The sequence below is a fragment of the Dermacentor albipictus genome, chromosome 2, assembly GCF_038994185.2.
Source record: "Dermacentor albipictus isolate Rhodes 1998 colony chromosome 2, USDA_Dalb.pri_finalv2, whole genome shotgun sequence".
NCBI classification, from domain to species: Eukaryota; Metazoa; Arthropoda; class Arachnida; order Ixodida; family Ixodidae; genus Dermacentor; species Dermacentor albipictus.
The window spans coordinates 149,115,314-149,142,113 of NC_091822.1; the positions used below are offsets into that span (position 1 = coordinate 149,115,314).

The 26,800-nt window shown below is 50.4% G+C and overlaps 2 protein-coding genes across 2 annotated transcripts; both read right to left on the reverse strand.

Moving 5' to 3' along the window:
• Positions 1-497: 497 nt before the first annotated feature.
• Positions 498-9,809, reverse strand: LOC135899901 (neprilysin-like). The gene is made up of 3 exons (XM_065429293.2): positions 9,719-9,809; positions 3,400-3,734; positions 498-3,006 (listed from the first exon to the last, which is right to left on the reverse strand). Exons 2-3 carry the CDS (start codon positions 3,697-3,699, stop codon positions 949-951), a joined length of 2,358 nt encoding a protein of 785 aa, XP_065285365.1. The 5' UTR covers positions 3,700-3,734; positions 9,719-9,809; the 3' UTR covers positions 498-948.
• A 12,645-nt stretch (positions 9,810-22,454) lies between these two features.
• Positions 22,455-26,168, reverse strand: LOC135899903 (neprilysin-like). Its single transcript, XM_065429294.1, has 2 exons — positions 25,863-26,168; positions 22,455-25,469 (listed from the first exon to the last, which is right to left on the reverse strand). The coding sequence occupies exons 1-2, from the start codon at positions 26,160-26,162 to the stop codon at positions 23,412-23,414; spliced, it is 2,358 nt and encodes a 785-aa protein (XP_065285366.1). The 5' UTR covers positions 26,163-26,168; the 3' UTR covers positions 22,455-23,411.
• Between the last annotated feature and the right edge of the window lie 632 nt (positions 26,169-26,800).

Here is a 26,800-nt window from a genome sequence, read left to right on the forward strand (position 1 = left end):
AATTTCTCTGCACACGTTGTGCACGTAGCGCTATCGCTGCATTCACACGGAGGCAAACTTCTTAATCGTAAGGCGGCAATCAAATGGTGGTGATACGCTAACACCGTCTGTATTCCTCAATTGTCCGTGTTCGTTTACGGGTGTCCAATAGCGCGTTCTTCGCGTTCCAATCACTCGACGTTCGCTCGCAAGCCACTGGGTGCTATAGGCGCGAACGAGCTGAACAATACACTTCTCACGCTTATTTTCATTGAAAACAACCTAACACAATGCGGAGGTATGAGCAATGCTCGTTTATACAAAAGTTTGAGAAGCAATGATCAACAATGAGACGCACCCGCACTTCCTCCTCGACTTAACCACTGCATGCACAATCAACCAAACAACATCCGGAGTAATCTTCAACACACTAGCTTGAATCTGGAAAAAACCGCGTCTACAAATAAGAAATACAAGCCGCTGTTAAACGTCTATACGGTCTGTATATGAACATCAAATTTCGAAAAGCATGTTTCTTTTTTATTAATAAGAAAAAGAACACTGTATAGAAGAAACGCTTAAACTTTTTAGACGCACGAGTCATGATTTGTCACAATAGTAGTACACATTGTACACATGTCCATTGTACACACGTTCAATGTACACATTGTACACGTGTTCTGTTGTACATCGCCTAAATCAGAATCACACATAAATCGCATAAATCAGAACCGACAGGACATCAGCAAGCGACAAAACTACGTTTTCCATGAAGGTTTAGGTTAGAAGCATACTACTTTGCAAGAATATAAACAGCGTGTTAGGGACACTGCACATATCTGTGTTCTCACCGTTTGCACATCGTGTGTCGAATCCTTTAACTTCATCACAGGTAACCTATAAACTCGCTGCAGACTTAGATCATAGGCCTCTGTGCCCCCGTCTCATATATAGCCTAACCAATTTCCGTTAAGGCTGGCGCATGGTGGTGCTGATGTCATCTAGCCGGCACTTGTCCTGCGGGTTCATGAACGAACCCACGGGGCAGCGGAAGGCCGCCGCGAATTCGGGCACGTGTCTCAGGGGGCCGTTGACGCGGGCCCACGCCGAGCTGACGTCGCTCGCCTGCTGCCAGCTCTCGAAAAGCGGGTTCACGTTCTCGCAGTGGCTCATGCCGTAGTAGATGAAAAACAGCTGTTCCGGCGAGAACTGGCGCGCCTCCCTGAAGCGGAAGTTGGAGACCTCCTTGACCATGTACTCCTCGAAGGACTGGTAGGCCAGGGCCACTGCCAACACGTCCAGCATGTCCGCGGTCGAAGTCTTTTCGAAGAGGAGCAGCGTGTGCAGCGGAGACCGGCCCGCAGAAGCGCTCATCCGAGCGTAGTCCTTCTGGAGGCACCCGCGCAGGTTCTCGAACACGGAGACCGGGTCGGACAACGTGGTGTTCAGGTAGAAACCGTACGCCAGGAAGTAGATGTACCTGAAGAGGCTCCAGTAGACTCGCGTACCGACCCGAGCGATATGAAACTTGCTCAGCTTGCGGTCGAGGGGCATGCCGAAGTCGAACACCGGCAGCGGGATCTCCAGGATTCTAAACGGAGCGCCGAGGTGCGGCCAAGTGCTAAGGAAGCCCTTGTTCCAGCCGGGCCTGAGGTCCTCTTCGGACGTTTCCAGGGTGCCGCGCGCCCTCTTTACGGCTCGCTGTAGCCAGAAGTAGAAGAAGGAAGGCAGCTGCTGGCTGCCGGAGTCCCCCTTATACAGCCCGCTCAAGTACTTGCTGCGGTACTCCTCGTCGAAGAACCGCTTAGGCACCAGGGGCTCCCACGAGACGCGCGCCAACTGTTGCGACACGTGATCGGCGAACTCGCGCGTGAACCAACGGGAGAAGTCGTAGCTGAGGTGTCTTGCTAGCGTGGCATTGAGGTGACCCACAACGAGCTCCAGGACATCCTCCCACGAGATTAGGGTGATGGACTGGTCGTATGCCAACGCCATGACGAGCGGCGCCTCGAAACGGTCCAAGAGCCGCACGCAGTAGTGCTCCGGTAGCAGAGTCTGGGCAGCGCGTGGGTTGCTGCCGTACGCGATGGAGGCAAGCCGGTGGCGCACGGTGGCGTTGGCGATGAGTGGTGAGAGCGCCATGCAGACACGGAACGCCAGGTAGTTTAGAATGTCCGGCTTCTGCAGGGTCTGCTGCACGTCGCTGCCGAAGCTGAGCAGATATTCGTCGTTAGGCATCTTGACGAACCTGTTCACAGCCGCGATGCGGTCGCCGAACGCTTCCTCCGCTAGCAGCTTCCAGTGGACTACGCGAGACTCCGGCAGCTGGTCCAGGCGCACGGTCGTGCACTGGCTCAGCAGCTCGTAGCAGCCCGGTGTCCTTCGTGGGGCTATGCGTCGCGCCAGGTCCGTCTCTACCACCGCGACGTTGGTCGACAAGGTCCTGCCCAAGTACGACATGAGCGTTTCGTGAGCCTTGGCCAAGAAGGCGAACTCTCCTATGGAGGATCCTTCGACTGATCCGGACACCAGGTCGGGCTCGCCGATGGACATGAACGTGTACTTGTCTTCGGGATCCTCGACGACGGAGAGGTGAAATAGGCTGTCCAGCCCCAAGAGACGGTGAAGAGTGCCGACCTTGGAGGCGACGTCCATGGCCGTAATCCTGTCCGAATGCGAGTAAGGCCAGTGCTGTAGACCCACCATGTAGAAGAAGGTGGTGATGACGTCCCTGAACAGGGAGGCGGGCGGTTCTACGCACGCGTCGAAGAGGGTCTTGGCCGCGGGTATCTCGGCGTGTCTGTGACGCAGTACGCTGACCAGGAAGCGAGAGTAGCTGTCCAAGAGGTCGTCGTCGACGGACCGCCTGTCCTGGCCTTTCGTGGGATGGTGCTTGTCCATCCAGACAGAGCACACGTAGGCGTAGAAGTCGTCACATGGGTCCACGGACGCGTTGAGCGAGCCTAATATGCGCACCGCTTCGTGGTTGCAGTCGCGCGAGCCGCACAGATCCCTCTCGTGGACGACCTGGCATTTCGGAGAGAGAAGTTCATGAGCGGTGCGCCGGCAGGTTTGGCCAGCGTTATTCACACGGCTATCCGAAAAGTCCTGAGTATATGTGAACAAACTGCTCAATTTGCTTCTAAATCTCCGTTCGTGCTCTTAACAAACATCCATTTGAATGTGCAATATAATGACGAAACCTTGTTAGGATCATGGATACCAGGATGTGCTTGTCGTTTTATCACGATTGTGGGAATGGCTATTGAATATTCGAAAATTATTCCATATTCGGCTCCATTTCACACTGTTCGATACTTATTCGATTCAATCCCAAAAATTACTGTTCGCCATAGGTAAGCGTAGTAACGCCCCACATGCACACAGAATAGATATTAGGAGTAAAATGGTGAGCCTGACCGTTGTTCCGTCGGCTTGAGCGGTAGGGGAGAAATCCTGACCCTCGAATCCGTCCGGCAATTCATCGGTGAAATTGAATCGCCGGTGCGCGTAGTCGACGCCGCCTCGGTCCTGCACGATGACCAGATAGCCGACGAGGCCCATCACCAGGACGGCGAGGACGACGACCAGCGCGCTGTAGGCGGCGTAGTTGCAGGCGCACACGAAGCGGACGGCGCGGTCGGCGATGAACGGTTGCGGGACGCGGCGGTCCAAGCACGAAGGCCGCACGTTCAGCGCCAGCTCGTCGGCGTCCTCCATGATGCACGAGCCATGGGAACGGCGCGTGCCCCGAGCTTGATGATGATGAAGAAGATGATGATGCTGATGACCTTGATGTGTTTGGCGCATTCCCACTCACGGGGATCGGTCATGACTCCGGCGTATTTTACATGTGTCTTAAGGTAACAAATTTAAACCACCTTTGATTTTGATGAATAAAATAAAGCGAGGAAAGTTTACGACGATTTAGTACAAAGTCATTCAATAAAAAAAGTATATAGAATATAAAGGAGGCAATAAAAGAGGGATGAAATGAGTAATACGGTCAACAATAACATAAATTTCATTCAATTATAAATTTTTCTAAGGCGATGCAAACATTCCTTTGCGAGTGCCCAAGCACAGACTCTTCGAAAGACGGCAGTACCGGGGTGTTCAATGTCGGGCCGAGCTGTCGCAATGTAATTGCCAACGTCATTTTTCTCATGGAGGAGAAACTCTGGCTTTCCAGTAAGTAGTGTTCAATCGTTTCTAATGAGTTGCGGAAATTCCACAAATGGGAAATTGCCAGACCAGATCGGCGCAAGTATAAAATTAGAGGTGGGACTCGACGACGCAGACTGGTTAATCCCACTTCCGTCCGTCTGGTTTTGAAAATTTTCCTGCTCCAAGGGAATGGTAAGTGCTGTAGTTCGGAGGATGGTGTTAGATTTGATTCTGATGTTAAAAGGATGTATCTTCTAAACTTTACAGACCAGATAAAACCCGTTTTGGAATAACGGTAAGCACAGGGCCCCTGATAGAAACCTTGGCCAAGCTGTCTGCCGTTTCATTCATAAGTATGCCCTTGTGCGCAGGTACCCATATTAATCGTAAACTCCGCAAATAACTTGGAGCCAGGGGGTGCAAAGTTTTGAATATATGCGACTCACCGGGAGCAGTAAGTATGGTGCACAGCGATAGAGAGTCTGTGATTATAATCGCTGTTGTCCTGGAAGCTCATAGCTTACGCAAAGCTAGGACAACAACTTATTGGAGTGCAGTCGGGAAGCCGAATAGGAAAAGACCAATACAATGATGAGGAAAAAATTCCAACTCAAGCCTTTTCTTCAATCTCTGAGGCATCTGTTGCTGTAGTTACGTTTGTGCGCAGCTGATTAGAGTGATCTTGGAGTAAGCCGTTAAGGATATGCGAAGGAAGCTGCTATGCATTGTCTGGGTAAATGTCATCATAAGTAATGACCAATGAAATTGAGATACTGTTTCCCGTGATTACATAATATATATGTACATCTAATTGACTCAATAACGACTGTGTTATAATAACTAGCGGCGTATGAAACCGAGGCCCTGAGACTTCTAATCAGAGTAACATCGCAACGCAACGCAAACAACGCAAACAACGCAACGCAACGTAGTACATAACCGTCAGAACCCAAACACACACAAACGTACATACATGTTAAGAAGCGGATCGCAGATGACGTTTATGTATACGTATACGTCCAACCACTAACACCCAACGATGCCATTTTAAAGCGCACCTCTTAGGCGCCGGTTCCTGCGTTGAGCGTCGGCGCGCCTCTATGTCTTTAGTCCTACATAGGCGTAACCGAGCGAACGAGCACAGTGAGAGATGAAAAAGCGAACGCGTAGAGCAGCGGGGCCTAGCTGGGGAAAGATGGCGATAGCGGAGAGAGCGCGTTAAGGGAAGTGGAGGAATTAAGCCACTTTGAAGCACCACCAGTGGCACTCGCGTCCGCGCATGCGCGCAAGCGGCGGCACCTGTCGAGCGGGTGAAAGAAAACATCCCCCTGACGATTACGATACTCCCCAATGAGAAATTTCAGCACAGCTCCATACGTGTTTTCATTTCGCGATATGTTGGCATGGTGCTGACAATCTGGAGCGAAATGTGGTGCGACTGCGTCTCTAAACGGGAGATCGCGAGAGGTAGCGCGTGGGTGACGCCTGAGTGCGATTCACAGCAGTCACAGAAGCCACGTACACGGTGGCATTCACGTAACGCGATTTTTCTTGCAAATGAGGGTCGGCGTCATTTTCGGTTCTTAAAAAGCGCCTTTCTGCCAAATTTGACCTCCAACATTGAGTTTATGTTCTGTAAAGGCTTCGGATGGGAGATGTTGAGCTAAGAGACTTTTGGTGCTACCGAAGCGGTTCGCAAGGATTGTTCTTATTTTCTCGCTAATCATACGATGACGATGTACTTCTTAGAAGATTACAAAGATTACCGGAGTGACTGCGTCGCTTATGCGTGATAACATGTAGGCTTGCACGTGTAAAATGTGGCTCCAATGGTAGTCTCCGATGGCGTTTTGACCCATAACATATAAATGGGGCATCGAACTTCTGATGCTGCAGGCACATCCGCACAATGTTGAAACCATACGCATGTTTGCCTGCTGGCGGCGCCAACTAAGCACCTTTACAACGAACATCGTTAGAACGGAATGACCTGTATAACGAAGGAATAACACCGTCCCTGTTCTTGTGGGAGCTGTGGGGCGCGCGGACTTTACAATGAAGCGACCTGCATAACGAACGATTTCGGACGCCCCAAGCACTTCGTTATAAAGGCGTTCGACTGTATTACACTTCCTTGACACGACTTGCAGGTATACGTCACATCCGGCAAAGCCCGAGCTAGAACACTTGTGTGCGCCCCAGCTTCTTTTATTTCCTATAATTAACGAATGTCTTCCATGCATAACGATCGGGAGCATGTTAGTTTGTACCATTCACGCCTGATGGCACCTAACGCTTTGGGACGCCGCGGTAAACTGCGTTCCATACATAGCAGTGAACGCTGTGGAGGCTAGAGAAATTTCATGCAGTGGCTTCGTTCGCACTTGGACATAGTTGGATACTTTAAGCCGATAGGGCTAAGGGTCCCGTGTCACAGAAAATCGGGAGTCGGCATCCCGCACCCGGCACCCAAGATCGAACTACACATATCCTATCACGCAGGCCCACCATGTGTCACAAGGAAATTACTGAATTGAAGTTATCAAAGTAAAATACGTAGAAAAATGGTAAAGTACGACTTACACACAACATACAGAAATTATATAACCTCTGGTTGTAATTTTTTTTAGCATAATTCTGCGGCGATGTTTTAGAGCGAAGCTGTATATCGCTACCGTCCAAGGAAAATTTCGTGTCGTAGTAAGCAAAAAGCTCCCCATACGTGGGCCGATCCCGGAGGTGGTGCAATGCCGCGCCGACCCACGGCAGAGGTGCAGTTCACCATTAAGGGCACACATACACAGCTTCGCATGGTCCTCCTTCTTCACAAAGTCGAAGGGCACTGAGTTTTTTTTTGTTGTATAGGCTCAGTATTAAATGAAACGAGTTTTAATTCTTAGAAACAAACACACTGTGGTATACAGCTCCTAATGCGTTGTTTTAGATTAGTTTTTTTTTTGGCGGAAGGGGGGATATTTGCAACTCGTCGGGAGGAGCCTCACGTGCAAGGTTGCGCGAGCGAACGCTGATGGCCCGCAGCGAAGCATGAACGGATCGCTCGGAGTGATAACTTGACCGAACTTCTTGCGCAGCTTCCACTGCAGTGTCTACTATGTACGGAACGGAGTATACAATCCCCACCTCGCTTGCGCGAAAGGGACGAAAGCGAAGAGCAAGCGCGCCGTCTTCTCTCGCGCGCTAGGCACGCAACGTTGCGAGGCACCGGGGGGAGGGGAAGGAGGCGGGAGGGGGAGGGACGGCGTTTTTCTCCGGCTGCAATTGCCCATGTGGCGGCTGCACGCGACCGCGCGGCCGAATCTCCAGAGCGATCTGCGTTGGGGACAGCGTCTAGATGCCTCGGCGGCCCATAGCTTTGTGCGTGCTGTGTTTCCTCGGCGCTAACTTTGAGTTGAAGCGATAGACAGCACGAAGATCGCTTCGCTCGCTGCAGCTGCTGCGTTTCCTGCAAACGCAGGAAGCGCAGGCACGTTGCAGACGGAACGAAGAGTAGCGCGACTGCCTCGCTAATTGGGAGAACGCGAGAGCAGCCGCTTGGGCGACGCGTGGGCGCGATTCACAGCAGCCACCGCCGCAGACAGACCTCCGCTCATGCAGCGCCTTCTTTCCATATATGGCATCGGTGGCGTCGTCGGTGAACAGCCGATGCGTGCTAACCTAGCGCCATCTCGTAGCCACCATCGCCACAGAGCCTGCCTTGCGCGGACCTGCGCTCTTCTCACGCTTTCGCCATGCCCTCCTCCTCATCCGCTTTCCGCATCATGGTTCCGGCGCACCCTCTTCCTTTGCTTTCCTCCTCGCCCTCTCTTCGCAATCGCCCTCTTTCATCCTCAGCTCCACGTTGGCTCTTTCATCCTTCACTGTGCTCGTTGGCTCGGTTACGAGGGACGCCAACGCGCGCTGCGGGAACGGCCGACTAAGAGCTGCGCTCTAAAAATATAGAAATCTCTTGATCTATCACTTGAAATATGATCATCACTTGTGCCCGAGTTTAGAACACACCTTGAGTAGATGGATTGGAACTAGAGACCGTAAGGTCTAGCGCAGAAAGGAACTGCCTACAAACAAAAGTAGGTATTTATAGGCTATCTACAGCGCGAACAAGGCAGTATTGTGTATTGCTTGCAAAATTGAAAAAAAAAACTGCAAACAAACATTTCAATATATATTATGGAGTCAATACTGCAAACGATTATTATCGCTGCAGAAGATAAATAAAAGAACATGAAAAAACAAGCAGTTACTTATTACAACTACTACCTATTACCTATTACAACAATACCTATTACAACAAATTATCAAAGAAGGTAAGGAAAGTTTTAAACATAATTTAAACACTGCTCTACAAATTCAGCGCATAAACATTTTCCCGGGGTAAAGCATGCCATTCACCAACGCTTCTACGTATATATATATATATATATATATATATATATATATATATATATATATATATATATATATATATATATATATATATATATATATATATATATATATATATATATATATATATATATATATATTATATATATATATATATATATATATATATATATATATATATATTTATATATATATATATATTCATTCTGTGGTCTCTCCTGCTGAAAATATGATGTGTTGGCAGATATTTGTCTTTACCAATGGCTGTTTGGTGGGGTTTGATCTGAAACCAAACTTAAGACGATCTTTAGACTGGTCTGCCGTGGAAGTTGGCCATCAGTTTTCGTCCCACGTATGCCTACAAAGTGGGGAAATCAATAAAAGAGACAAAGTGCTTTATATGACCTAACGCAACAAATCCCAGGGGTCCTTAGCAATCGCATAGGAGACACGAAGGCGAAAGCCTTGTAAATCTTATTCTAGTTCATCTTAATCCCAATTATTGCACATTAAACCACCTTAATCCAGCTTAATCACCCCAATCCACCCTAATCCTCCATAATCTAGCTTAATCACCCTTTGTTTCTTTAATCTACCTCACTACATCCTTATCCTATTTCATAACCTTAATCCACCCCATTCCACCATAACCCTCCTTATTATACCTTAATCGGCCTTACTTCAACCCAATCCACATTAATTCAACACGAATCAATCACTAATTTTCTAATCATTAGTCAACTCTTGCACACGGCTGGACAAGATTTGGTTCGCTTCTGGCCTGCCTTGAGTCACGTGATATTTTCTGTAGCTCACAACGCGACCTTGAAACACAAAGATCTAAGGTTTTCGCCCTAAAGATTAAAACCTAATGGCCCCAGGGTGCTTACAGGTAGCGGCTGACTGATCGTTAATACAGCGGAGCTGTAATTATAAGCTAGGTTCGGATGGTTTGTGTGCGTAGGCAAACAAGATGGCGGCCAACCCAGAGCTAAATGCGCTAAAGGATCAAGCAAACGCGTATCGGCGGGTATGTCCCAGCAGCGTTTGATCGCAAGAAGTGTCAAAACGTGATAAAAATATCGCAATAAAAAAGTAAAATTGGAATAGACACCGTATATAGTGCGGTTTGACGTCACGGGCTGTGTGGCAAACCACGTAATCTGACCTCAGTTCCCTTCCATCCGTGCAGTGAGTAGGCCACGTGCGGTGAGGACTGCGGAAGACCAGCGCGCCTATATACGAAAAACACCGTCGCGAACAGAAGCGGGAATGTGCGCGGCGACGGCAAGCGCCGATTTATACGGACGAAGAACATGCCGCAAAAGACAAGCGTAAGCACATCTGATTGAATCACCCTTACCGTCTCCACTCCCATTGTAATGGTGGGTGATTTCAACATAGACGTATCTCGGTCAGATGGAAAGTGGTTCTTGGCGTTTCTCTTGGAAGCTTTCCGCATTCAATGTTACACAAACATCAGTGTCCCCACGATGCGTCATCGGTCGTGCAAAGATACCACATTGGCCAGTAACCATTCCAGCTTCGCCACAGAGCCACTGGCCGTATGCCATAGCGATCATAAAGCGATAGTCACCTTGGTGACCAAATAATAAATCCAAGAAAGCAAACAAAAAAGGTTAAAGATAAAACAAACATTGAGCAAGCCAATTAAGCGAGAAAAAAATTGTGAAAAACCGAAATGCATTATGATATGTGTTTTATTTTCAATCAACATCATATTATAATAACATAAACATAATTATCCCCCTATATACAGCTCCGCTGGTCACCCACCTGCACAGTGAAATTTCTCGGATTTTCAAAATTTTATTTTAACGCGTAGCTGTCCAGGGCTAGGATCCGGTATTGTATGGTGTCCGCGCTGAAGAACTCTCTCCTGAAAAGTGAAAGTGAAGGAGCCAACAACAAAAGCAAACGCATATCGCCGCTCGCGTGGGAGCTCGGTTTAACGGACACCTGTGTAAAAACGGCGCACCGTCGCCGCTGCGTCTCTGTGAATGTATGACGTATTACGTGACGTAGTGTGCGCCTGTCAAGGCGGCCAAGGGTAATTTCCGGTACCATTCCGCTCCACCGTTGATGTGAGAAGGCGACGCGTGATCCGTATGCCTGAAGAGCAGCGTACCTACGAGGAGTGACCGCGAGAGCAGAGGCGGGAGAGAAACGGTCGACGTCGTGCCAAATCAGCCGCCCGAGTAGAGGAGCGTGCCCGCTATGTGGTAGGTGAGAGACGAGCAAGAGACGACGACGCATATCGCGACACCGAGAATGTCGCGAAGAGACGTCGACGCCGCAAGGGCAGGCCACCAGGATTCGACGGCGCCTACGCAAGGTCCGACAGAGACCTTCTGGATCGCAACTTCGGATCAAGCTGCCGAGTACTTGATCGCATCTGGTTAGATAACTACCTCTCGGAAATCAACGGCACACTGTCGGAAGAGCCACAGCAGATGGTACTGGATGTGCTGACGTGGTGCTTTGCCGGCGTGAACGTTGGGGAGTTTCCAGTATGCGGCCTGTGTAAGAAGGCGCTATTAGAGGGTAACGCGCCTTGGTTAAGTACAACGCGCGCACAGAGGCGGTTCCACGTTTCTCGACGACGGAGGCTTCTGTGTATGTAGCCGCATGTGCCGGCGCACCTTCCGAAGCTCCACACCGTTAAGAATTTTCGTGGCTAGACATCTCCCGTCTCAGAGTGGAAGGCCTCATGAATTTTTATGATCTATTTGCGATAGATGGTAAATGTGTTTGTGACGCGTAAATTAAATAAAACGTTCTATGCTAAGTGATCAAATCAACTGGCCCCATCAGCGTTCTTGGAATAAATTGAGATTGCAAAAAGATATTGTAAATCAACCTAAGCAGCTACCTTGGGAAACTATGTAGGCAATACGAATTGGTATGTTGCGGCCCTGCCTTGTAGGTTGGCTCCAATGGCGGTAGTATGTCACGGTCGAAGACGATGTAGTGTTGCTATCGTGTCATGTTGAAATCAACTTTTATGCGAAGAATATTACGAGAGCTCAACCCAGCTCCTCAGGCGTGGCGGTGTCGCCTTGAAACCACGTGACACCGTGACGTCACGACAGAGGAGAAGTGGCTTTGGCTCAACTCTTGCAAGACGGGCTGGGTGGGAATCGAACCAGGGTCTCCGGAGTGTGGGATGGAGACGCTACCACTGAGCCACGAGTACGATGCAGTGAATGCGGTGTTGCCTTAGAAACGAGCTGTTTCTAAGGCGTGCGTCTCTTGCTCAGGCGCACATTTCGTTGCCGCGCCGAACGCTGCTTTGCTCGACGCTCACCGCGTCCAATGCGGGGCGCGTAGTCGCTGCCCTGTAGCCCATTGTCTTACACCCCTTGGCGGGTCGACGGGAACGCTGTCGCGTTCCACTCTTGAAGGCGAAGCAGTAATGCATGAGTTGTTTCTTCGTCTAGCCGAACCAAATATAGCCAAGCAACAGCAGTTCACCAGGCTAAACAGTGGTTCAACAACTAAAATAAAGGCTAGTATGCTTCGCATCCTGGGCTTAACCTTACCTAAGCCACAGCCATTTTTTCAAAACCTATTGAATGGGGAAGAGGTTTTCGCTCGACAGTGGTCTTGCGGTTTCCTGTCAGTGACTTGTGGGTGTGTATGCCTTAATTTTCGAACAGCCAAGTTCTTGGAGCGACGGCATCAAAAATATTCACTTAGTATACATGTATGTAGGTGCCCTTGACTTCTCTGTTCTGGTATGCATGATTATCTTTGTATCTACACCTCTCATAGCATGGCTACAAAACTATGTAAAGATGAAGATATTGCGGTCACTGACCAAGTCAAGGTGAAAATAACACAGAGACGTTTCGGGACCCGTACGGGTTCCTTGATCACACTAAAAGCAGGCAAGAGCCGCAAGTCGTTTTTATGCCAAAATGTGACCTAGGGAATGGGTGTCCTGGGTATGATCCTAGAGACTAAAGACGTCAATGCTTCTACGGCTCAGAAGCGCAACACCAAGACCAACAACGCTATCAGGCTCATCAGAAGAATTGCAGGTAGACACAGGAACATAATCAAGGAACATAATGTCATCAAACTCAAACATGCGTTCGTCACCTGTCACTTCGCATACGTTGCGGCAATGCTCAAATGGTCACGATCCGAAAGAGACAGACTTAATGCCCAAATCAGAAAGGTCACCAAGCAAGCATTCGGCATTCCGACGAGCACCAACAACGAGAAGCTGGGGCGCCTGGGCATGCACAACACCCTGGAAGAAATTGCCGAAGCCCAGCAGCGCGCCCAGCTTGCTAGGCTTTCGACGACGCCTCCCGGGCGCACGATCCTAGGGAAGCTTGGCTTTGCTCAAGAAAACATAGAAAAAGACTTTGCGGACTTCCCACGGGAGATCTGTGCCAAGATCACGGTTCGACCTTTACCCAGAAACGTACACCCCGAACACAACAAGGGCAGACGACAAGCGAGAGGACAATTCCTAATTAACCAATCCTTGGCGAACCGCGAACGCTCAGCTTTTGTGGACGCGGCTGCATACGCGGGAAACAAAGTTTTTGCAGTGGCGGTTGTGGACGGGCGCGGATTCACAAGACATGCAGCCACGGTAATTGCAAGGAAGCCTGAACAGGCCGAACAGGTTGCGATCGCTGTTGCGCTCACCAACGACAATCTTTCTCATATCTACAGCGACTCCATAGCCGCTATGAGAGCTTTCCAAAAGGGCACGGTCTGCGCACTGGCTCTCAGAATTTTTACAAATAAAGAGATTAAGAAACACGTTATATACTGGTTCCCGGCACAATTAGGACCCAGGATTTGGCGACGTCCCAAACCTTAACGAGGCGGCGCACGATGCTGGGCGCGCGCTTACAGACCGCGCGGCTTCACCCGACCACTCGGAGAACAAGGACGCCCCCACAACATACAATGAAATCACGAAACACTACTTCTTACAACGTAGAGAGTATAGCAGAGTATAGTGTAGGCCACACCGCACGCTCGTTCGAGCTTAAGCGGTTACACTCAGAATGCTACAGACACATACCCCACGCAAACCAGACTACACCATTACATGCCTGAGCTCTACGAAGGGTCTTATTGCACCAATTGCAATACATCCCTTAACATCTATCATTTACTCTGGCCGTGCTCGCAAGCTCACATGAAGTGCGAACAGGACAAGTGCAAGTTTGAGGAAGCAATCCGGAGCAAAGAACTAGCTCCCCTTAACTCTGGGCCGTCCAGCAGGTCCACGACGCCGCCAGGAAACTCAACCTCCCGGTTCCGTCGTGGGAGACGCCAACTCCATGAGAGCCCAAAGCTCTCGTGGCCTGTAGGACCTCGAATAAAGTTGATTTCCTTCCTTCCTTGGCAGAAAGATTTCCATCAGTCCTGTTGATACTATTGTCAGTAGTTTGAATAAATAAAGATTCTAACATGAGTCGTGCCATCGAATTCTTTTCCTTAGCTATTACAGCAGCGTTTTCCGAATCTATGCGGTGATTGCGATTATATGTTCGGCAAGGGCGTTCGAAACTTTTTTCTTGTTGGAGCCGTCCCTTTGGTGCTCTTTTAATATTCTCGTGAGTTTGCCGGTTCCATCAATGTAACTGCAGCTGCAGTCTGCGCATTGTACCTTGTTAATGACACCGTGATGCGATAAGATACGTCACATTTTGGCATAAAAATGATTCGCGGCTCTTGCCCTCTTTTAGTGTGATCAAGGAACCCGTACGGGTCCCGAAACGTCTCTGTTATTTTGACGTTGACTTGGTCAGTGACCGCAATTTCTTTATCATCATGTTATCTGACCAGACGAACTGTCGTCGAACTCTTGACTACAAAACTATGTAAAGTCACATCATCATTGTACATAACCATTGTGTACACTGTAAATATTGAACATCATTTTGTGCACTGTGACAACTAGTTTATGTGCATCTGTGCGTTTCCGTGGGTCAATGTAGTTACATGATAGTGAGTGCGGACTCGGACACTGCTTTCAAAACGTGCCGTGTATACAATGCTTCGTACTTTGTATATGCCATCCTCCTGGTGGAATTGTGCCGTGATTGTGACTCAGCATTCGTATCGTCTCTTGTTGAAATAAAGTTCCTATAAACACAGTCGTTGCATGATGCTGGGTTGTTGAGTGCATGTAAGATAGGCGGTACCTACGGGTACAAAGTCTTTCTCCCATCTGACAACAGTGCAAAGGAGGTCTTTCAACTTTATTTACAAAAGTTGTGTGTACAAAACTTCGCCATAGATATTTATGAATGCTTATATGAGGGAATGTGTTAGAATTATATAATCGAGCGTTCATGTAGCACCCAAGCTCTCGCCTGCTTACTGTGCCTCGGTAAGGCGAAATCCAAACGCGCCAAGGTTCTCAACGTGCTCGCTTGGCCGCCAGGACCTCACAACTCGAAGGAACGCTCAGCGTCGTTCAAATGGGCATTCATGCTTTCAAGCGCATCTCTTGGGCTGCTGCTCCTGCGTTGAGCGTCGGCGTACTCTGGCGTCGTAGCTCGTAACCGAGCGAACTAGCTCGGCGAAAGAGGAAAGATGGGAGCGTGAGGAGGAAAGTGGAGGAGGAGGTTACAGTGAAAGCCTGAAGGCGGAAAGCGGATGGGAGACGCCCTGCGCTGAGTTGTCGGCGGCCACGGCATCCCCCGCCGCGTGGGCGATATCATCTGCGATTCCGAGGCGTGGGAGGAGGGCGTGTAGAGGGGAGGGCTACGCTCGTCCACGGCGTCAGCTGCTGAGGTCGATCCGGGGTGCCAGCCTGTGCGACGGGTATCACTACCACCAGGGGCGATGGCGAGTGGCTACGAGTAAGGCTCGATGTGACGCTCCCTAGGGTGTTGTCGCCGCTGACACTGGTGGCACGATTTCCCCGCGACGAAGGTCCGCTCACGTCGTTGGCGGAAGGAAAGCGGGACACGAAAAGCGCAGTGCCGCGCAAGACGGGCTGTGCGGGAACGACGGCTACGATATGGCGACCGAGGGGCGCGCGTCGTCTGTATGGAAACAAAGCGCTGCATGAGCGGAGGTCTGTCTGCGGCGGCTGCTGTGAATTGCGCCCACGCGCTACATCTGGCGATCTCCCGATTAGCGATCGCCGTCTCCGATGTGCCGCACAAAGATTGTCCGCGCCAGCGTTCCCTTCTTAATATTAACCGTGTACCTGTATAATCATAACAGAAAACATTGACACGCGAAATGAAAACACGTATACCAATGAGCCTAATTAGAATTCAATACTTACTTAATTACTCATCAGTTTGCTGCGCTATTCACAAGTTGAAATTATGCCCAGCCCGAATCAGAATATTCAGGTATGGAAACAGTATATCATTTATTATACGTTGGGCATTACAGGGTTAAATGAACACTATGAAAAATATTATTTGACTAAGAGAGAGAGAGACAAAAGGGAAGGAATGACAGGGAGGCTAGCCAGTGTAAATACCGGCTGGCTACCCTGTGCTGGGGTAAGGGGTTAAGGGGATTTGTCCAACATTATTAAATTACCTAACTGAGAGTGAAGAAAGAAACTACTGTTGCGTGAGAGCAGGGTGGATAAGCGAGAGTGGAGACGCAACTTTTTCTAGAAGCAGGTGGCGACGCCGCCTTGAAGTTTCCGCCGTGGCTCGCCGTGGCGAGACATATTTTGTGTGTCTGCGGAATAACGGTTAATTTTGTATCGGAAAAAAAAAGAACTACATTGAATTCCAATGAAGTCACAAGACTGAACTTAGCATGCTTTTTTTAGGTGCCGAAACCACGATATCATTACTATTGGCACGCCGTAGTGGGGGACTCTGGAAATTCGGACCACATGAGCTCTTCGACGTGTACCCAAACCAGAGTACACGGCTGTTTTTCTCATTTCGTCCTCATCGAAACGCGGCCGCCGACGCCCGGTTTCGATCTCGCGACCTCGTGCTTAAGAGCCCGACACCGTAGCCACTGTAAGCTACCGCGGAGGGTTTCACTGTTTATGTGCCGCTGTTGATTTAACGTGGTAAAATGCATTTTTTTTAAAAGAAATGTCTTCGATGCTGAGCGCAATCGAATCCGCGTGTCACTTTTTTTGCCCTCGTTCTGCGCTGTGTGCGCGTCGTCCGGCAGTGCGAAATGCCTCGTTCGAAGAAGGCATGTGCACCGCCGAGGAGGAGCGTCAGCGCCCCCGAGTTAAGTCGCATATCGAGGCGCACTCACAGCAAAAGCACGACCCCGCAGCGTGGACGACGAGCTATACCGAAGCGCACAAGGAATGAGACGACTTTTTGTTTTTAGCGCGAAAAAAATTACCAGAAAGGCTATTAGAGCCAAATAGACAATAAAGACGTAGAAAGGAAGGCCCGTTTAGAGATACAAATTTATCGTCGAACGCCTTGTCACTCACATGGACGGACGCCCGAGTGCCGATCCAGACCGCCCGTGCTGCTATATATAATTGGCATACTTGGATAGTCATCGTGGATGAGTTCTGCACGAATTTGTAGCTTCTTCTAGATAAATCTGTGGGGAAGTGGCGTGCTGCATGCTTTCCCTTATCGGATAAGTCCATCCATGGGTCATATTTTTGACTGTAGCACTGCATTTCATTCATAATCCTTATTGCCTCCTTAATATACTGCCGCCGTGAGCGTGTTCTGACGCAGGGGCTCTATTATCGCCCTTCGAGATTGGCTTGACGTAGCTCGGGCTCTGCCGCAGCGCTGTTATCGCGTGGGATTGAGCACGCGGGCATGCGTGACATAAGAACAGAAACGTAAATATAAAATGCAGCAAGAACGTCGGTCCCGCTACAGCGTCTTCATCGTTTTATCTGATAGTAGATCAAACCACCAGGCGGGCATTCAAGCATTACGCAGAATAACCCGACAACTGTCGAAGCAACCAGACTGCGGTGAAAGACGACGACGAAAAGAGGTGCGCGTGTCCGAGCTGCCCGGGGAAGTCAACACGAAGTATGGCGCCGAGGCGTCGTGGTGTCGAAGCACCCAAGCGGAGCCGCGGACGTGGGCGGGGAGCGCTCCGCGGCCGCCTGGCACCCGGCATGTGTTCTCCGGTCCCTGCAGCGCGTCGTTCTCGGAACATTGGGCCGGCGGCGTCTTCGACGGCCACTACCGGGCTCCCGGTGGCGGCCACGGGCCCACAGCAGGATGGTTCTCCGCCTCCTCACGCTAGCGATGGTGGGGCATCTCGGACGTCCTCCTCCGGCAGCTCTGTCCTCGTGACAACGGCTTCAAATTCGCCCTCTTCGTACTTCGACGAAGAGGTCGAGACCATGCGCTGTGCCGTCGATCACGAAGACCGTGTCGACTCCGTGACTGAAGGCCGCTCAAGTTGCTCCTCCTTCGTCGTCGAGCAAGATGCCGGCTGTCACCGTGGGGCCCCGTCGGAGGGACCGTTCAACTCCACCATGGTCCAGGGCGGGGTGCCCATCCACCAGATGCCTCTGCCCTGCGTGTGGACGGGAAGCCGCCTGTCCGCGGTGCCCGAAGCCGAGATGGCCGTCGTGTCGCCCCCGCCCGTGCCGTCCCCTCCGCCGGCGAGTGACGTCATTCCGCCGTGTCCTCTGGGACTTCACAGGCAGATGCAGCTGCGCGAAATGCGGCGCCATGGCGTGCGATTCAGCTGGCAACTGCCGCGTTGAACCGCACGCAGCACCGAAGTGCATGTGCTTGCGGCCTTGGCTGTTTATATCAATTTTTAATTTTAATTATCGCGTTTTTGTGGCGTTACTATAAATATTTTTATGTATTTAGACATTTAGCATTTATTATTATCGTGTATATTTTTTCGTTCCACTGCTCAACAGTAAAGCGATGCAATATTATGGAAGCTGCGTATTATGGTGGGGCCCTGTGCTTTCTACGTTACGTAGCGCTTTTAGATTTCGGCGCAAGCTGCACGCTGCCTCGTTTTGCGCGGGTCTTCCTCGAACCCATTGCGACAATGGTGACCTAATATTTCCTATGTTTGATAGCTCTGTCTTTGGTGTGTGCGTGTGTGTGTGATACACCATGAATTTTTTTGTGCTAACCTTGTGGCAATGCGTCATTTAATGTAATAATGAATGAACAGACTTGTAAGAAAGCATGGCTTATCAGCCTGAGTGGGGAAGGGGATGGTAGGAGTATAAAAGAGCGAATAAAAATTGGAGGCTTATCAAGGTTAAGCCCATTGGATGCGAAGCATCCACTGGGCTTAACCTTACCGTATCCTTAGCGTTTGGAGGCATCTTGACCGCATACACGCCCGGCGCAAAGACGCTGGCGTGGTTGCGGGCACAGAGACTGACGCGACGGCGGGCGCGCGCCGCTTCATCCCTGGCGTGACGTCACATATCACGTGATGCAGCGATAGTGGCGCCGCCGCCGCGTCGCGCGCGACGGTGCGAACCGAAGCGTGGAGGCCTACGCCGGGCGACGTCCGACGGCGCGATATGAGGCTCCATCTGCAGCCGGTGTGACGTCATCACGTGACGTCACATCATGTGATCTTACTTCAGGGTCAATGGAGGCGACCGACGGCGCGATATGAGGCCCCATCTGCAGCCGGTGTGACGTCATCACGTGACGTCATGTCACGTGACCTACTTGAAGGTCAATGGTGGCCACCGCCGGGAGGCGACCGACGGCGCCATATGAGGCCCCATCTGCAGCCTGTGTGACGTCATCACGTGACCCCAATTCAGGGTCAATGGTGGCCACCGCCGGGCGTCGTGCGAAGGCCCGAAACCTACGTTAATATGTTTCGCACAAAATATTGGTGGGTCTTAAGGAAGGTGGGGGCGGGAAGGAGGGGAGGCTCCACTCGTGCGGTATCAATTCGGGCGTTATTCCTGTCTCGTGTTTTATTTATCAAAGTTAAATGTTTTTTGCAGCGGCACCACCGTCACCACACCTATACTCGTTTTTCTCCAACCTGAAAATTTTCGGCAGCCATGGACAGCGTCACTCGAGCACGATGTGTACGTGAAGCATTGTTCGGTTAGAACGAGGGTTCTGACAGATGGTAGTTTTTTTTTATAGCGACACGGGGTGACCGCTGTTGTAACGTGCATGCGAACTGGTGACGTATGCGTGCAGCGGGAATGAGTGAGTGGTTATTGAAGGCTGTTTCATTGCATTGAACGCGAACGGAGTGTTCGCGGTCACCTATCCGTTTTTATTCCGGTAGCGTGCAACGCTGGCTTCAAGTGTCTGAGACCGCGGCGTAGCGAGAATGTTTTTTTTTCTTCTGGCTACGCAGAGAAGCTTCTTTGGCAGGGTCATTCTTGCGCGTAACTGTAGAGCGACGTGGAGACTACGCGCAGCTCCCAAGCCACGTTGTGGGAAAGAGTGAGCCTCTGCTTTACAAAGTCCTGACGTCATTTACACGGGCCTGCGGCGTACAGCGCCACTTCGTATTCACAAACCAAACTGGCAACTTGAGTACTCATAGACGCTTAAGCCGTATCAAGAACCAACATTCTACTGAATACTGTTATCTCACATTGCATCGAGTGGCAACAAACTCATCGCCCGTATTTAACGCAAGCAAAATGGCCGACTACCATAGCACGTTTGCCCAGTTCGGAGAGCTTTGTCCCCGTGGAGACGAAATCGATGAGGACAACGCGTACAGATGTGCGGTGCGCTTACGCAAAAGAAAAAAAAACTATTTTCGATAACCGAGTGATTTCCGAGCCAGTAGCCAACGTCGCTATAGGTCGTTTCAGCACTCTGGAGTATCTGCGTCGTTAGGGCCTACGCCGACATTCTTTCCACTCCGCATCATGTTGGCATACTTGTCTTTGAGTGTGACCGCTTCAATTCTGATGACGATGACGATTATTGTTGTGTGGCAGAAGGGGAACGCCAAAGGGTGTAAACTGTTCTTAGAGTGTATCTTGAAAGCGATGTCTTGCGTGACAGACTGACTGACTGGTTTCCTCGTTGGATAGGCATAGAAATGGACACGAATTAAAAAAAAAACAAATCACAACGCATTGACTTTTACTACGGGCAACTTTCTGCGCTTGGCATGGCATGGCAAGAACTTTATTTTAGTCCAGAGAAACTAGGGTCCGAGGGCACAAGCCCCCAGGCTAAGTCGGTGGCTCCGCCCACGTAGGCACCGGTAGGCCAAAGGCTCTCCCGATGTCGTGAGCTCTCCGGACTGCCAGGAGTTGATCTTGGAATTCATCGCTGGATATACGCCGACTCCAGTCCTCCTCGCTGTTGAGATCCGAAGCCCTTTGGTATGGGCACAGCCAGAACATATGATCGAGTAGACACGGAGTGTGTACACAACTTTTACATTTCGCGGGAAAATCCTGGTCAACTTTGTTAAGCAGAAAAGGTGTAGGATAAGATTTAGTTTGAATCATTCTTAATGTGACTGCCTGAGCTCGGTTGAGCTTCTGATGGAGGGGAGGAAAAAACCTCCTGCCATCCCTATAGTGTGAGGTGATCTCGTGAAAAGTAGTAAGTGGGTCTTTGTAGGCGCCGCAGTCATCCTGGAGCAGTTCCTGATCTGATGCGCGGCATGTAAGTTCTCGCACAGCAGAGTGAGCTTGCTCGTTAGGATTGCAGCCATTGGGGCTGACCGAGTGGCCCTGTTGAGCCGGAAACCAGACTAGGTGTGAGCTATCCAGTTGCTCGTAATTATGAGTATTATTACTGTGTAAGAGTAACTTGTGTGCTTCATATAGCTGTACGGGAATCGGAGAAAATCGTGGAGCCTCTCCCCATTGTAATTGCAAGTGCTACGCTTGCTTCTTCGGCGGCATGAATGGAGCTCGTTCTTAGTCACGCCGCGCTTATTAATTTACCGCTCTCATCGACCATGGCAATAGCGTAGCGGTTGCCAGATCCATAACTAGTTGCATCGACAAAAGAGCTGAGCTGTGTTGTTGGTGCAGTTTACCCAGAATGCATTTGGCCCTGGCGTCCCTTCTGCCCTTGTTGTGGACAGGATGAATATTTCTAGCGCGAGACAAAAAGAATTGCATGATAAAATTGTTCTTCTGCTTCATATCGTCACATAATTTTTACTGTAATACATTGATATTTGAAGGTTTATGTCTGCAACAGCAAACATATTCCTTCATATTACTCCTTGTTGGCCCGGGCGACATCCTTGCCACAACTCGTGTACGACTTTCGAGACGGATAAGAGGCTATACGCGTTCGGGAGCGTGGTTTATCCCCTTTCATGCTGGAGCCTTCACGCATCGCAATGGCTTTAACACGCCCTGAACGATCGGGCTTGCACGAGCTGACCCACCGTGATTACAGATACTTCGCGTGAATAAGTTTATTTTCAGCACCCTGGATCAGTTTTTTTTTCTGCGTGGTCGGTGTCCCTATTTATAACGCGCCGTCATTCGAAACGCGAAAAATAAAACTCCAATATTTCGGATAATCGGCAAGTAAAAGAAAAAAAAACAAGTAAATGCCGATTTACACGGAAACGTCGAAAAAGACTAACCTCGAGAAGAGATTCGCAGATTTGTCGAAAATGAAAAGCGAGAACGTGGAACCACGATGAGGACCCACAACGCCGAGCACTCTTGATAACGATCTGCGTACGCAATACACAGTCGCATAATACCAAGGAGCCGTAGCTAAAGTCAAACAACGTAAGATTTGTTATTAACAATGCCACCCACCGGTGTGACGCCAACCAACGCGAGACTCCTCCGTCTCCCTAACATCATATGCTCTCATTCGCTTTTCTCTACGCTTTCCTCTGCTCAGCGTAGCATTATCCTGAGCAGACCACGTCCCGTATTTCATTATTACACATATTCATTGCGGTTCACGCACGCTTAAACAATTTCTCTGCATACGTTGTGCACGTAGCGCTATCGCTGCATTCGCACGGAGGCAAACTTCTTAATCGTAAGGCGGCAATCAAATGGTGGTGATACGCTAACACCGTCTGTATTCCTCAATTGTCCGTGTTCGTTTACGGGTGTCCAATAGCGCGTTCTTCGCGTTCCAATCGCTCGACGTTCGCTCGCAAGCCACTGGGTGCCATAGGTGCGAACGAGCTGAACAATACACTTCTCACGCTTATTTGCATTGAAAGCAACCTAACACACCGCGGAGGTATGAGCAATGCTCGTTTATACAAAAGTTTGAGAAGCAATGATCAACAATGACACGCACCCGCACTTCCTCCTCTACTTACCCACTGCATGCACAATCAACCATACAACATCCGGGGTAATCTTCAACACACTAGCTTGAATCTGGAAAAAACCGCGTCGACAAATAAGAAAATGCCAGCCGCTGTTTAACGTCTATACGGTCGGTATATGAACATCAAATTTCGAAAAGAATGTTTCTTTTTTTCAATAATAAGAAAAAGAACACTGTATAGAAGAAACGCTTAAACTTTTTAGACGCACGAGTCATGATTTGTCACAGTAGTAGTACACATTGTACACATGTACACATGTGTACAATGAACATTCAACACATGTTCATTGAACTTGGTACACGTGTTCTGTTGTACATCGCATAAATCAGGATAACCGCGGAAATCGTGTGCTGTGGCGGTAAGCAACGACATCAATGCTAACGACACCGACAGGACATCTCCAAGCGACAAAACTACGTTTTCCATGAAGGCTTAGGTTAGAAGCATTCTACTTTGCAAGAATATAAACAGCGTGTTAGTGACACTGCACATATCTGTGTTCTCGCCGTTTGGACATCGTGTGTCGAATCCTTTAACTTCATAACAGGTAACCTATAAACTCGCTGCAGACTTATATCGTAGGTCTCTGTGCCCCGTCACATATAAAGCCAAAGGAATTTCCGTTAAGGCTGGCGCATAGTGGTGCTGATCTCATCTAGCCTGCACTTGTCGTGCGGGTTCATGAACGAACCCAGGGGGCAGCGGAAGGCCGCCGCGAATTCGGGCACGTGTCTCAGGGGTCCGTTGACGCGGGCCCACGCCGAGCTGACGTCGCTCGCCTGCTGCCAGCTCTCGAAGAGCGGGTTCGCGTTCTCGCAGTGGCTCATGCCGTAGTAGATGAAAAACAGCTGTTCCAGCGAGAACTGGCGCGCATCCCTGAAGCGGAAGTTGGAGACCTCCTTGACCATGTACTCCTCGAAGGACTGGTAGGCCAGACCCACTGCCAACACGTCCAGCATGTCCGCGGTCGAAGTCTTCTCGAAGAGGAGCAGCGTGTGCAGCGGAGACCGGCCCGCAGAAGCGCTCATCCGGGCGTAGTCCTTCTGGAGGCACCCGCGCAGGTTCTCGAACACGGAGACCGGGTCGGACAACGTGGTGTTCAGGTAGAAACCGTACGCCAGGAAGTAGATGTACCTGAAGAGGCTCCAGTAGACCCGCGTACCGACCCGAGCGATGTGAAACTTGCTCAGCTTGCGGTCGAGGGGCATGCCGAAGTCGAACACTGGCAGCGGAATCTCCAGGATTCTAAACGGAGCGCCGAGGTGCGGCCAAGTGCTAAGGAAGCCCTTGTTCCAGCCGGGCCTGAGGTCCTCTTCGGACGTTTCCAGGGTGCCGCGCGCCCTCTTGACGGCTCGCTGGAGCCAGAAGTAGAAGAAGGAAGGCAGCTGCTGGCTGCCGGAGTCCCCCTTATGGAGCCCGCTCAGGTACTTGCTGCGGTACTCCTCGTCGAAGAACCGCTTAGGCACCAGGGGCTCCCACGAGACCCGCGCCAACTGTTGGGACACGTGATCGGCGAACTCGCGCGTGAACCAACGGGAGAAGTCGTAGCTGAGGTGTCTTGCTAGCGTGGCATTGAGGTGACCCAAAACGAGCTCCAGGACATCGTCCCACGAGATTAGGGTGATGGACTGGTCGTATGCCAACGCCATGACGAGCGGCGCTTCGAAACGGTCCAATAGCCGCACGCAGTAGTGCTCCGGTAGCAGAGTCTTGGAAACGCGTGGGTTGCGGCCGTACGCGATGGAGGCAAGCCGGTGGCGCACGGTGGCGTTGGCGATGAGTGGTGAGAGCGCCATGCAGACTCGGAACGCCAGGTAGTTTAGAATGTCCAGCTTCTGCAGGGTCTGCTGCACGTCGCTGCCGAAGCTGAGCAGATATTCGTCGTTAGGCATCTTGACGAACCTGTTCACAGCCGCGATGCGGTCGCCGAACGCTTCCTCCGCTAGCAGCTTCCAGTGGACTACGCCAGACTCCGGCAGCTGGTCCAGGCGCACGGTCGTGCACTGGCTCAGCAGCTCGTAGCAACCCGGTGTCCTTCGTGGGGACATGCGCCGCGCCAGGTCCGTCTCCACCACCGCGACGTTGGTCGACAAGGTCCTGCCCAGGTACGACATGAGCGTTTCGTGAGCCTTGGCCAAGAAGGCGAACTCTGCGACTGAGGATCCTTCGACGAATCCGGACACCAGGTCGGGCTCGCCGATGGACATGAACGTGTACTTGTCTTCGGGATCCTCGACGACGGAGAGATGAAATAGGCTGTCTAGTCCCAAGAGACGGTGAAGAGTGCCGACCTTGGAGGCGACGTCCACGGCCATAACCCTGTCCGAAGGCGAGTAAGGCCAGTGCTGTAGACCCACCATGTAGAAGAATGTGGTGACGACGTCCCTGAACAGGGAGGCGGGTGGTACGACGCATGCGTCGAAGAGGGTCTTGGCCGCGGGTATCTCGGCATTGCTGTGACCCAGCAGGCTGACCAAGAAGCGAGAGTAGCTGTCCAAGAGGTCGTCGTCAACGGACCGCCTGTCCTGGCCTTTCGTGGGACGGTGCTTGTCCATCCAGACAGAGCACACGTAGGCGTAGAAGTCGTCGCATGGGTCCACGGACGCGTTGAGCGAGCCGACTATGCGCACCGCTTCGTGGTTGCAGTCGCGCGAGCCGCACAGATCCCTCTCGTGGACGACCTGGCATTTCGGAGAGAGAAGTTCATGAGCGGTGCGCCGGCAGGTTTGGCCAGCGTTATTCACACGGCTATCCGAAAAGTCCTGAGTATATGTGAACAAACTGCTCAATTTGCTTCTAAATCTCCGTTCGTGCTCTTAACAAACATCCATTTGAATGTGCAATATAATGACGAAACCTTGTTAGGATCATGGATACCAGGATGTGCTTGTCGTTTTATCACGATTGTGGGAATGGCTATTGAATATTCGAAAATTATTCCATATTCAGCTCCATTTCACACTGTTCGATACTTATTCGATTCAATCCCAAAAATTACTATTCGCCATAGGTAAGCGTAGTAACGCCCCACATGCACACAGAAATGATATTAGGAGTAAAATGGTGAGCCTGACCGTTGTTCCGTCGGCTTGAGCGGTAGGGGAGAAATCCTGACCCTCGAATCCGTCCGGCAATTCATCGGTGAAATTGAATCGCCGGTGCGCGTAGTCGACGCCGCCTCGGTCCTGCACGATGACCAGATAGCCGACGAGGCCCATCACCAGGACGGCGAGGACGACGACCAGCGCGCTGTAGGCGGCGTAGTTGCAGGCGCACACGAAGCGGACGGCGCGGTCGGCGATGAACGGTTGCGGGACGCGGCGGTCCAAGCACGAAGGCCGCACGTTCAGCGCCAGCTCGTCGGCGTCCTCCATGATGCACGAGCCATGGGAACGGCGCGTGCCTCGAGCTTGATGATGATGAAGAAGATGATGATGATGATGACCTTGATGTGTTTGGCGCATTCCCACTCACGGGGATCGGTCATGACTCCGGCGTATTTTACATGTGTCTTAAGGTAACAAATTTAAACCACCTTTGATTTTGATAAATAAAATAAAGCGAGGAAAGTTTACGACGATTTACTACAAAGTCATTCAATAAAAAAAGTATATAGAATATAAAGGAGGCAATAAAAGAGGGATGAAATGAGTAATACGGTCAACAATAACATAAATTTTATTCAATTATAAATTTTTCTAAGGCGATGCAAACATTCCTTTGCGAGTGCCCAAGCACAGACTCTTCGAAAGACGGCAGTACCGGGGTGTTCAATGTCGGGCCGAGCTGTCGCATTGTAATTGCCAACGTCATTTTTCTCATGGAGGAGAAACTCTGGCTTTCCAGTAAGTAGTGTTCATTCGTTTCTAATGAGTTGCGGAAATTCCACAAATGGGAAATGAAAAATGTCCTGCTCCAAAGGAATGGTAAGTGGTGTAGTTCAGAGGATGGTGTTAGATTTGATTTTGATGTTAAAAGGATGTATCTTCTAAACTTTACAGACCAGATAAAA

Coding starts and splice junctions, on each gene's coding strand:
- LOC135899901 (XM_065429293.2), bottom strand. CDS start 3,699: ATGGAGGACGCCGACGAGCTGGCGCTGAACGTGCGGCCTTCGTGCTTG. Junction 3,007..3,399: donor CTCAAGCCGACGGAACAACG/GTCAGGCTCACC, acceptor CCGAAATGCCAG/GTCGTCCACGAGAGGGATCT.
- LOC135899903 (XM_065429294.1), bottom strand. CDS start 26,162: ATGGAGGACGCCGACGAGCTGGCGCTGAACGTGCGGCCTTCGTGCTTG. Junction 25,470..25,862: donor CTCAAGCCGACGGAACAACG/GTCAGGCTCACC, acceptor CCGAAATGCCAG/GTCGTCCACGAGAGGGATCT.